The following is an 11,969-nucleotide window of genomic DNA, read 5'->3' as shown; positions in this document are numbered from 1 at the left end:
AAAGAGGGGAGGGGAGCTATGTGAAAAAAAAATCATGTTTTGACTTCATTTAAAGTTGATTTTCCAACTTAATTAACCTGGTCTTCAAATTAATTAATTTCAAATTAATCTGGTAAGGTTGAGAATAGTTATGATAAAAAAAACTTCCTAACCACGAACATATGAATCTCCGTTTAGTTCTTTTATGTCCTTTAATAAAGATTAACAACTTTTCCATAAAGATCTTAACAGTTTTACTAGATTAATTCCTGCATCGTTTCATTTGAGCTATTTTTTGCATTTGATCTTCTGACACACTAGTGTGTGTCCTCTCCTTTAATTCACCTACTTTATTATTTTGTTGAAAAATCATGTTTTCAAGAGTTGTGTATGTGAGTGTGTTACATTCAGATCTCTTTAAGTACTTTTTTGTTGTTGTTCAGGTGTTCATTTGTTTTCTGCAGCAATTATTACATTGCACATGGGTCCTAATAATTTAACCTGATCCTTCTTTTTCTGGTTGCCAGAGTCCCTTGACTGGACAATTACCTTTCTCTGAGATAAATTGGGGAATTCCACAGTTGCTGAATGGAAAAGGTGCTTCTTCCCCTAAGCTTAGGATAAAAAGAGGAAACGCTTACGTCCCTCCTGAAGCATCTTAGAGAAAGATTGACAGTTTTCTGCAGCCCTTCTCCCTATCTTTAGGGAACACTCAACCCATCCAACACTTTGCCTTTTGCAGACAGGAAGACCCAGCCCCTTCATACGAGTTTGAGATCTTCAGAGATTGAAATGCCAAGCTCTTTCAAGTATTCTTTGACCTTTGCTCCTGAGGTCTGTCTGAAACTACTCACATTTGATTCCTCCACCCCTCGGGGAAGAAGCCCAACTCAATCCAGGAGTCAGTGGTTGGCTCTAGAGCCAAGGAAAAGTAGCTTCCAGTTAGGAATGGAAGCCATAATCATCTCCAAATCCACCACTCGTGTGTTTTCTACTTGTTCCTTAATAATTTGTTGGTGGTGAAAATGAATGCTATTAATTGATGGGGTTGGGTTTTTTTGGTTTTGCGATTTTTTTTTTTTTTTTTTGCAGCATCGTGGTAAAATCTTCTAGTATTCCATTGTTCAAAATATGAATAATATTTTGGGGAGCAAGGGGATAGGAGATCTTGCAGATTCCCAAAGAAAGGGCAAAAAGGCAAAATATGGCCAGCATTATCCATTTGCTTTTTTAGATTTACCGAGTGAATACAATATTTTCTACATAAGCATCTGATCTAAATGGTTTTTGTTGCTGTTGCTGGCTTTTTGGTTTTTAATACTGGGAACAAGAAATTCAGTTTGAAAAACATCCTGAAATCTTAAAAGTAGCATATACTAATTCCCTCCCACTCTCCCCCCACAATCTAGTAGGTTTGAATGGGCAGAATGATCCATTTTTCCATTTTAGGTGAGCAGATGTTTATGAAACATCTCAGAACCGTTTGCCTCATTTATCAGAAAAATTTAGAAGGGAAGAAGCATTTACGAGAATTTCTACTTGAAAATATAATAAGACTAGTACGCAGATTCAAGTCTTATGCTTTTAACATGAACTTGTTGAAAGAAACGTTAACAATTCCAAAACGAAATTAAACGAATTTTAACTTTTTTCCTCCCGAAAGCATAAAAATAGAGAGGAAGTTAACAGGAAATTCTTAAAAGGTAAAAACAACTCTTCTTGTACTAGTCTTTGGGTAGTTACCATAGACCAGGTTCTTCTTTTTGTTAGCTTCCTTGAAACGGGATTTTTCTTCCTCCTTAGTATCTGCTCCGGCCTCCCCCTCTCTCCAAGCGGCCTCCTAGGCGGCCTCCGCCCCTGGGCACCCTGCGGCCTGACCGGCTGTAGGACTCACGCGGGGGAGGGCATCCCCTTTCCATGGACGGGGGGAGCCCGCGATCCGCTCTACCCACCCGCTCTCGGCCCCGGGAGTAGCGGTCGCTCCGGCCGCTGCCATAACCGTCGCGGTCACAGCTGTAGGCGTCGGGCGAGCAGCCCCGGTACTCTTCGTAACGGCCGTAAGATGGCGGTGGCCCCCGCATGGGGGCGGCGCTGCGCGGGTCCCCGTAGCTCTCGAAGGGGTCTCGGTAGGAGCCTCCACTCGGATGATCCGCGTAGTCACGGTCGCGGCCCCCGTAACCGTCTCGGTCGCCGTAGCCTCTCGATGGCGAGTCGTCGCGGGCACTGGAGTGGCCGTAATCGCGGTAGGTGTACTCTCTGGGTGAGGGGGCAAAATCCCGAGGGTCGCGGACGCTCGGGTAGTCTCGACTCGAGTAGCTGTCTCGGGGCGAGTAGCCCTCCTCCCGCGGGCCCAGGTAGTGGCCGCGGCGCGGGGGCGGCGGCTCCCGGCGCGGAGGGCCGGCATAGCCGTCTCGGCCCCGCGAGGCCGGGGCCCGCCCGCGCATTCCACCACTGGTGCTGCGAGGCGGGCCCGACGGCACGGCCCTCTTGGGGGGCGGGCCCGCCCTGCGCGGCAGCGGCGGCGGCCCGCGCTTCGTGGGCATCGGGGCCCTGGGGGGCCGCAGGTCGAAATCCCCCGCGTAGCCGCCGTCGTCTGCCGGCCCGCCCCGGGAAGGGGGTCGCCGCGGACCACCGCGGCTTCCGCGCAGGGCCCTCACGCGGCCACGGCTGCGGGGCGGCGGCGGCGGGCCCCGCCGGCTGCTTTCAAAAGCCGGTTTGGTGGCCTGGGCCACCTTTATGGCCTTACCATCGAGGGACTTGCCATTCATATCTCTGGCGGCGGCCTTGGCGTCTGCCGGGCTTTCGAAGGTGACGAACGCGAAGCCCCTCGACTTGCTGGTTTCTCGATCTTTCATCAGCAGCACCTCGACGATGCGGCCATACTTGCCAAACGCGGCCTCGAGGCCTTTCTCGTCGGTTTCGAGGTTGAGCCCCCCAACGAAAAGCTTCCCCGGGCGATCCGCTTCAACCATGGCAGCGGGCGAAGTGGTCGATGGCGGCGGGAGGCGAAAAGGCAGCGTCCGTCGCGTCCTTTGAGCCCACTCGCCGAGGGCGACTCCTACCGGTCGGGCTGCGCGGCGCAGCGTCCGGAACCGCGATCGCGCCCCCAGCTGCGCAGGCGGAACGCTCAGGTTTGTGCCTCCCGGGTCTGGTTCCCCCAGCCAGGCGGGCTCCTGCTGGTTGTGATTGGTTGGTTGTCTGCGGGGGGGCAAACTGGGTCGGGAAAGAAGGCAGTTTTGTGACTTGTTTCCAGTCTCTCAACTTCCAGTGAACCCGACCCTGGCTTAACGGTTTTAATTTGCTCCTGAGAGCTTTGTCGCTAAACGAAAAGCCGTTAGGTGAAAAAAATGAGAATAATTATGCATTCCAATCCAAGTTACCCAAACCATTTTAAAACAGAAAAACAAATTAATTGAAAAATAAGTAATAATTTAAAAGTTTTAAAATGAAGTTTGCATGTAAAATTTAATAAAACCTGATCTGGGCCGGGCACGGTGGCTCACGCCTGTAATCCTAGCGCTCTGGGAGGCAGAGGCGGGCCAATTGTTTGAGCTCAGGAGTTCGAGACCAGCCTGAGCAAGAGTGAGACCCTGTCTCTACTAAAAATAGAAAGAAATAATATGGACAGCTAAAAAACATATATAGAAAAATTAGCAGGGCATGGTGGTGCATGCCTGTAGTCCCAGCTACTTGGGAGGCTGAGGCAGGAGGATCGCTTTAGCCCGGGAGTTTGAGGTTGCTGTGAGCTAGGCTGACGCCATGGCACTCTAGCCCGGGCAACAGAGTGAGACTGTGTCTGAAAAAAAAAGCAAACTAAAAACCTGATCTGGAATCACTGAGGAAAGAAATAGGTAGATTAATCAGTATAAAGACTGACAAAAGGGTCTGGGTCCCTTGGTTGGATCCCACTGTGGAGACGCAAAAGTCCTATTCACAGGAGTGAGTCAAATGATCATGGGGTGGAGAACAGAAGTTTCTGAGACTTTCTGAAATGGAGCCATGTGCACTGTGGTACCAAAACCCATTGGTGAAGTCCTAACAGCTACACTTTGAGAAAATATAAAAATGTTAGGGTTAATAGTATTAAGGTAAAATTTTGGATGAAAATTGGAATGTTTAAATAGGCTTTATGTGAAGAGCTTATGTCCTTTACTTGAATGTTTTATAGGAATAGCTACTATGTTGGACTAGGGAATGTTTCCTCTGCCAAGTATTATAAACCAAAAAGCACTGGTGAAGCCCTAATGTGGGCTGCAATTAAATTGAAAGAAAATAAAATGCAAGGGTTGACAGGATTAAGACAAAAGTTTGTGAATGTTGGAATGGTTTACACAGGCTTTACGTGAAGTGATTGTGTCTCTGGTCCCTGATTGTATTATGAGAATGGATATATTGTCTGACTGGGGAAATGTTTCCCCTACCTAGTATTGTAAAACACAAGGCATAAAAATTTGACCTTCAAACAGTATTAATTGGATATGCTAAATGGGAAAGAATAAGACTGCCCAAGCCCACATAGTGTAGAATGTGGTGTGCTAGGATGGACAAATTATCTGTATGGTAGACCTATGAGTAGCGTAGACTGGGGCTTATGGCAAAAGCCTGTGAGGGCTCCCCAGTGATGACTTTGGACTAGAGAATTTCCATTTGAGGCATTTACTAGCTTGCTTCATTAATTGAAACTGCTCCATGACTGAAGGACATAAAATAATCTTATCTCACACCCATTAGGAAGTGAAATGAAATTAAAGGAAATAAAAAATATTTTACCACAAAATATATTTCTTGGACATTTTGAGATGGCTGTCAGAGGGCCTGCAAACAGAAGTGGCCCTGCAAATCTGTTTTTTGTGGGACAAATTTGCATCTGTAGAGAATCTACGTCAATGGGGCCAGGACTTCCCTTGTTCAGATCTAGGAAAGATTAACCAAAAGTCTGACACTTTAAAGGTCCGAAAAGAAACATTTACCATCTATTCTGTCTGACAGTTGCTACCTGTAAGGTTCGCCTACCATAACAAGACCACCTTTGCTGGCCACGTCTCCTATCTCTCTCTCATAGCCTGTCTTGCCATTGTAATCTGATTTACCACCATAACCTGTATTTGGCCATGCTTTTAGCCCACATTATTTCTGTAACCTCAAAATGGTATATAAGCTTCTGTACCCCATTGTGGGGTTGGGTCTTAATTCTAAAGGTTCGTATGTAACATAAAACTATGATCAAATAAATGTATATGCTTTTTCTCCCATTAATTTGCCTCTTGTCAGTGACTTTTAGCAAATTTTCAGAGGAAGTTTTCCCCTTCACCCCTACACTATCAAAAAAAACCCCGAAAATAACAAGTGTTGATGAGGCTGTGGAGAAATTGGAACTCTTGTGCACTCCTGGGGGAATGTATGGAAAACAGTATGGCAATTCTTCAAAAAATTAGGAATAGAATTACAATAGGATCCAACAATACCATTTCTGAGCACATAAGCAAAAGAATTGAGGTATTTGTACATCCACATTCATAGCAACATTATTTACAATAGCCAAGAAGTGGAAGCAACCCGTGTGTCCACATTGCCGAACACAGATTTTGCTACCTGCCACCCAAAAACCAAACATGAGAAGTGAGTGTTGGTGAAGGAAAGGTGGTTTATTCAAGTGCTGGCAGCCTGAGGACATGGCTGACTGTTGTCTCAAAAACCATCTCATCTTTCTGTTTACTGAGCAACTTATAAAGGGAAAGGGTAAAGGGGATACATATCAGAAAGCAAGCTTTGTGCACATCATTGTGACTTGCTCGATGGTTATCATTAAACAGTAGGTCATCTGGTGGATTTTGTTCTAAGCTCTCTGTGGTTGGCGTATTCCAGACTCCTGATATGTTTTTCCTCAAGGTTGTTTTCTAATCTTGTGCCCATCAGCTGTGAATCAAGCAGCAGGTTAATTCTAAACTTTTAGGACAGAACAAGCCAAAAGCATACTGGAAGCAAAATAGCTTCCCTTTAGCTAGCCTAGCAATATACTCTGAATGGCCCTTAGGCTACACTTACATCCAATGACAGAAGAATTAATAAAAAAAATGTAGCACAGTTGGCTCTCCATATCCCTGGGTTCCACATCTGTGGATTCAACCACTGGAGGATCGAAAATATTTTTTTAAAAAGTAGTATCTGTACTGAAGGTGTACATTTTTTTTCTTGTTATTACCAATACCTTATAAAAACTATTAACACATAGCATTTATATTAGGTATTATAAGTAATACAGAGATGATTTAAAGTGTGTGGGAAGATGTGCATAGGTTATATGTGTCATCTGAAAGAACACCAGGATAGCTAAATAGTAGAAAGGAGAGCTTTATTGGCAATATGTTTGCAAACCAGAAAGCTACAGTCTCCAGCTTCTGCTATCTCTTTGAAAAGGGGAAGGACAGGTTGGTTTTTGTGCCTCACAGGGCCTGAGTCATACAAATTCAGCAGGTTTGAGAGAAAAGCTATATATGTTTACGAGGGGAGTCAAGCATGTGCACAATGGATAAACATATGTAACATACATCCCATGTTCACATTGGGGCAGGATTTTAGCATTAAAATGAGGTGGAATTTAGCTCTTCATGTTCAAAGGTGAAATATAAGACACAAAGACAGGTTGGGCACAGCCTCCATAAACTGGCTGAAACTGGCTTAAAGTCTGCAGTTGATTATTAAAAATGAATGTAAGGCTGGTCCTTTGTCCAATCAGAGTTGTAGTGGTCTGGGTTATACATCAGAGTTAAGAGGGGTCTGATAGTTCCTATGGCTGGGGAGTTTAGAGCTGTAGGAATTTAGATATTTGCCATGCCAGCTGGGTCCTAAACCCTTGAGTGGTAGGTAACTTGGTTGCCTTAACCTTAGGGTCTGTGTTAGTTGATAAAGGGGCCTCTAATATTTTGGTATCTCAGATCACACATGCAAATACCACCACCATTTTATATCAGGAACTTGGGCATCCATGGATTTTGGTATCTGAAGGGGGTTCTGGAACCAATCCCCCAAGGATACCGAGGAACTACACTGTATACATACAAGGGAGTATTATTCAGCCTTAAGAAAAAAAGAAATTCTGACATACGCTATAACGTGGATGAAACTTAAGGACATTATGCTAAGAGAAATAAGCCAGTCAGAAAAAGACAAATACTATATGATTTTACTTATATGAGGTATCTACAGAATCGTAGAACAAAAAGAATGTGTTTGCCAGGAGTTAGAGGGAGGGGAAAATGAGGAGCTGTTGTTCAATGGGTATGGAGTTTCAGTTTTGAAAGATGAAAAAGTTCTGGTGATGGGTTGCACAACAACATGAACACATGTAATACTACTACACTTAAGACTTAAAAATGGTTAAGGTCAAGCACTGTGGCTCACACCTGTAATCCTAGCACTTTCGGAGGCTGAGGTAGGAGGATCACTTGGGGCAGGAGTTCAAGACAAGCCTGGGCATCATTGTGAGACCCTCTCTAAAAATACAGATAAATTAGCTGAGTGTGGTGGCACATGCTTGCAGTTCTAACTACTTGGGAGGCTGAGCCAGAAGGCTCACTTGAGCCCAGGAGTTTGAGGTTGCAGTGAGCTATGATGATGCCACTGCACTCTAGCCCAGGTGGCAGAGTGAGACCCTATCTCAAAAAAAAAAAAAAAAAGTTAAGATGATCAACTTCATGTTATGTATATTTTACCACAGTTGAAATTTTTTTTAAATACAGGGTTTTTCCCCACATCAACCAATTCTCCAACTCTCTAGACACCAGCTGGGTGTCCTACAATTCTGAACCTCCAAACCCATTAAACAACTCCCTATGCACCCCTACCCCTGGCCCCTAGAAACCACTATTCTACTTTCTGTCTCTATAAATTTGATTACGAGGCACTCCCTCGTTTATTCAAACAACATGGGCCAAAAGACTGCTTGACTTTTAATGTTTGCCTTAATTCACACATATTTATGTTATTTCAATGAATGATAAGCATCCGCTTTTGGGGAATCCATTTCTGCCCATCTTTAGGAGAGTGGCTTCAGAGATTGGAACCTCAGCTTTAAGGGATGAAATTGCCTCTTGTAGGCAAAGAAATAAACTATTGATAAAAAAAGGAATGCGAGGCGAGTGGTCGCAGCCTCTAAGCGTTGTCCAGTGTCCTGCTTTCTTTGGTGATGCAGATCAGGGTTGGGGTCACCTCCTTTCCAGCCGCGTCCACGCCCCTACCAGGCGCCCCACGCCGAGTTGCGAGAGCGCCTGGCTCAGCGACCCTAAAGCTCCCGGAGCGGATGGGCAGGCTTCGCCCGCACCTGCTGTGCTGCCCACTGGTCCCCGCTTCCCGCAGGCCGGGCCGGGGCAGCTGCGCTCCCACCCGCCGAGAGCCAGGCCCCCCGGAGCGGAGCCGCGCTCGCTTCCTCCCCTCCTTGCCGCCAGAACTGCGAAGCCCCCGCACGACTCCCCGGACCCGGCCTCCCTTCCCTTGCCAGACAAACTGAGGGCCGATGCGCCCCGCCCAACTAGAATAATAAATCTCAAAGGCCAACTAGAAACGCGGAATGCCCGGTAATAGAACCACCGCGGGCCCCCAGCCTGATGCGTTTCCGACAGCGCATTCCCAGGCTGCAGAGGTCGGCGGTTTCCATGATAACGTGATCGCCAACTTCATCAAATTGTTAGGAAGCTGGAAAGACAGACGTTCCCCGGAAGAGCAGGATATTTTTGCTGCCACTGACTCACCCACTCACTCACTCGTTCCTGAATAATAAATAGCCCACAAGGTGCACGAAGACACTGAGCTGTGGAGCTGGAAATATAACAGTGACAGAGCCGTGGTCTGCGTCCTCATAGGATTTACATTGTGATGAGAAAATAAACAATTAGAAATAATTAAATCTCTGTGATAGTGGGAGGAAAGAAACGCAATGTTTTATTGGGCGGGGGGAGGGAGGGCATTGATGGTGGTTTAAGATTGAAGGCTCAAACTCTCCCAGAAGGTGATATTTAAACTGCTAAGGCTGCAGTCCCCATCCTCGCCGCGGAAGCGGTACCCCCTCTCCACCACCCCTACTGCTCGGCCCATGGAAAAATTGTCTTCCATGAAACTTAGGAACCAGGGTTGTGGGTTGCTCAGCAGGAGGAGAGCAGCCGGCTGCGGGAGCTTCACGTGTATTTACAGCCGCTCCCCATCCCCCACCGCCTGAGCTCCGCCCGCCCCCTAGCCCCGTTGGTGGAAAAATTGTCTTCCTTGAAACGGATCCCAGGTGCCAAAAAGGTTGGGGACCGCTGGTCTAAGAGATCACCAAGAGTCAGCTCTGTGAAGAGCGGGAAAAGGAGCTGAGTGGGCAGAGAGGATACCAGCCCTGAAAGACTTGGAGCATTGAAGGAACTGAGAAGTGAGAGGAGAGAGTGACATTTTGGAAAGTCAAACCAAATCATCCGCCTTTTGAATAAAAAGAATTTGGTCCAGGTCATCTATTTATGCTTTTATTCATTCAACAAATATTTATTGAACATCTGCTATGTGGAAGGCACTGTACTAGGTTTGGATATTCTGAAGTGAAGACAAATAGTAAGGGGTGGATGTTTAATTAAACCGATCACATCTGAAAGAGACAGAAGTACTATTAATATATATATATGAGTTCATAGTCTTTTTCCTTCCCTCTGTTATAAAACAATCTGCCAGTTTTTATCCTTTTCTTTGCTCTTAAAGGCAATATTTATGCTGGGAGGGTATCCCTGAGGATCTACAGGAAAAGAAAAAGGAATAAAGAATAAGATAGGGCCGGGCGCGGTGGCTCACGCCTGTAATCCTAGCACTCTGGGAGGCCGAGGTGGGCGGATCGTTTGAGCTCAGGAGTTCGAGACCAGCCTGAGCAAGAGTGAGACCACACCTCTACTAAAAATAGAAAGAAATTATATGGACAGCTAAAAATATATATAGAAAAAATTAGCCGGGCATGGTGGCGCATGCCTGTAGTCCCAGCTACCCGGGAGGCTGAGACAGGAGGATCGCTTGAGCTCAGGAGTTTGAGGTTGCTGTGAGCTAGGCTGACGCCACGGCACTCACTCTAGCCTGGGCAACAGAGTGAGACTCTGTCTCAAAAAAAAAAAAAAAAAAAAAAGAATAAGATAGAAAGAGAGAAACATTACAGAATATTATGCACAAAGGAAGGCAGGGACAAAACAATGAGCGGTATCCTGTTTGAAAGTACTGTTATTGTTCAGTGGTTTACATCACGTTTGGGGGGAAGTGGTCAAGAGATGAGGCTGAAATGTAAGCAATAGAGGCAGAAGTAGGGGAAGAGAGACTTGAATGTATATAGATTTTTGTTTAGCTTTTAAAGAAAACTACTTTGAAACTGGTGTGGAGGATAGAGCAACAAGGGAGATGCCAGAAGACTAGATAGGCAATGACTTATATTGTGGTAAGACTGGAAAGAAAAAATCTTTTCAACTTAGTTTTCCATTATAAATAATTTGCTCTTTCACTCTAAAGAAGCATATTGATGATAGAAGGATATAGATGGTTGCTCTGCCTTCTTCTTCCTCCTCCTTCACCCCTAAAAAGTTCATTTTCTTTCAGGCTAATAAACAAGGGTTTTAGTGAGACATAATATTTTTTTAGCATCCATTTGATAGATAACTGAAGTAAAAAAAAAATACTAAATATATTTCCCAGCATCACAGAGCTTATAACTAGTAATAACAGATCTAAATCCCACATCTTTTGATTCCAAGTTTATTACTCTACTTCTTTCCATGGTCTCTTATTTTCTACCTGCTGTAATCCTACTTAGCTAAGTAGGTGCACTTCAAATCTCAACTTTTCCATAATAGACTATGGAGAGGGTCACCTGTGATGTAGGAACCTGATAGCAATGCAAATAATTCTTTTCAGCTGGTAGTACAAATTATTTGTCTGAAAAGATAATCCCAAAGGTTGTTATTGCCTTGAAGGACACTAACCAGTTTTGTATCTACCTAGCAATGTTATTCTAACATTTTTTTTAAATGCCTTTTCTGATGCATACATAAACCCTTATTCCTCAAATGCTTTTTGAACTAGCATCTTACTGGTTCCTTTACTGATAATAACTTTTTGACAAGAGTTCATTCTGTATTTTTATAAGAGCCAAGTTTAAAATCCTTGAAAATTACATTTTAACTGCATCATTGGATCCATGCTGGACCAATTAGTGTCTTTGGAAGACATTTTAAACCAAAAAGGAATAAAAGTATATTTTCTCCTTGGTTGCTAAGATGACAGCATGTGAATTGAGAGCTGCCATGACATGTTTCTCCCCACTACCCAATACCCTAGACTAAAAATATCTAAAGAGCTACAGGAAAAAACAGGTTGTCAAATGACAGAGGTGCCATTGCTCTGCTGCATACCTTCTTTTCTGTGTTTGTTGTGACACCTCCAGGTTAGCTTTCTCTAACTAGCAATTATCCTCACTGGGAATCAACTTCAGTAATGCTCCCCTCCCCACCATGGATCACCTATGCCAAATGCCAGTAGTATCATTGTTTTGTGTAGATATCAGTACCAGTAAATCAGTACCTGTAAATCTCCACAAGATTGTCATTTGTCCCCTTCAGACTTTCATGACCTACTGTCATCTCCAGCCCTGCCACATTGACCCAGGGGCTATTGTACCAGTATGATACTGTGTCCCGTTTCATGGCACACAGCTTAAAAAACCTTTGGAATCTCTAAACTGGTAAGTGTCTTTGCATGCTGAGATGACTGGTGGCTCCTGGATAGCCTCAGGATGAGGGCTAGTTGCCATGGAACCAACTCAGTGACTAAAAAATTGGAACTTTCAACGCCTCCCTCCACCCACCCACAACTCCAGGAAGGCAAGGGCTGAGAGGACTAAAAGTTTGAGTTGATCACCAATGGCCAATGACTTAATCAAGCATGCCTACCTAATTAAGCCTTCATAGCAACTCAAAAAGATGGGGTTCAGAGAG

At 44.8% G+C, this 11,969-nt stretch overlaps 1 protein-coding gene across 1 annotated transcript; it reads right to left on the bottom strand.

The window, feature by feature from the left end:
* Positions 1 to 1,778: 1,778 nt before the first annotated feature.
* RBMXL2 (RBMX like 2) lies at positions 1,779 to 2,951 on the bottom strand. The gene has a single exon (XM_069469495.1). The coding sequence runs from the start codon at positions 2,949 to 2,951 to the stop codon at positions 1,779 to 1,781; it is 1,173 nt and encodes a 390-aa protein (XP_069325596.1).
* Positions 2,952 to 11,969: the final 9,018 nt, after the last annotated feature.

Source organism: Eulemur rufifrons, chromosome 6, assembly GCF_041146395.1.
Source record: "Eulemur rufifrons isolate Redbay chromosome 6, OSU_ERuf_1, whole genome shotgun sequence".
NCBI lineage: Eukaryota > Metazoa > Chordata > Mammalia > Primates > Lemuridae > Eulemur > Eulemur rufifrons.
The sequence above is the reverse complement of the archived record's forward strand: the minus strand, read 5'-3'. Positions and strand labels throughout refer to the sequence as shown.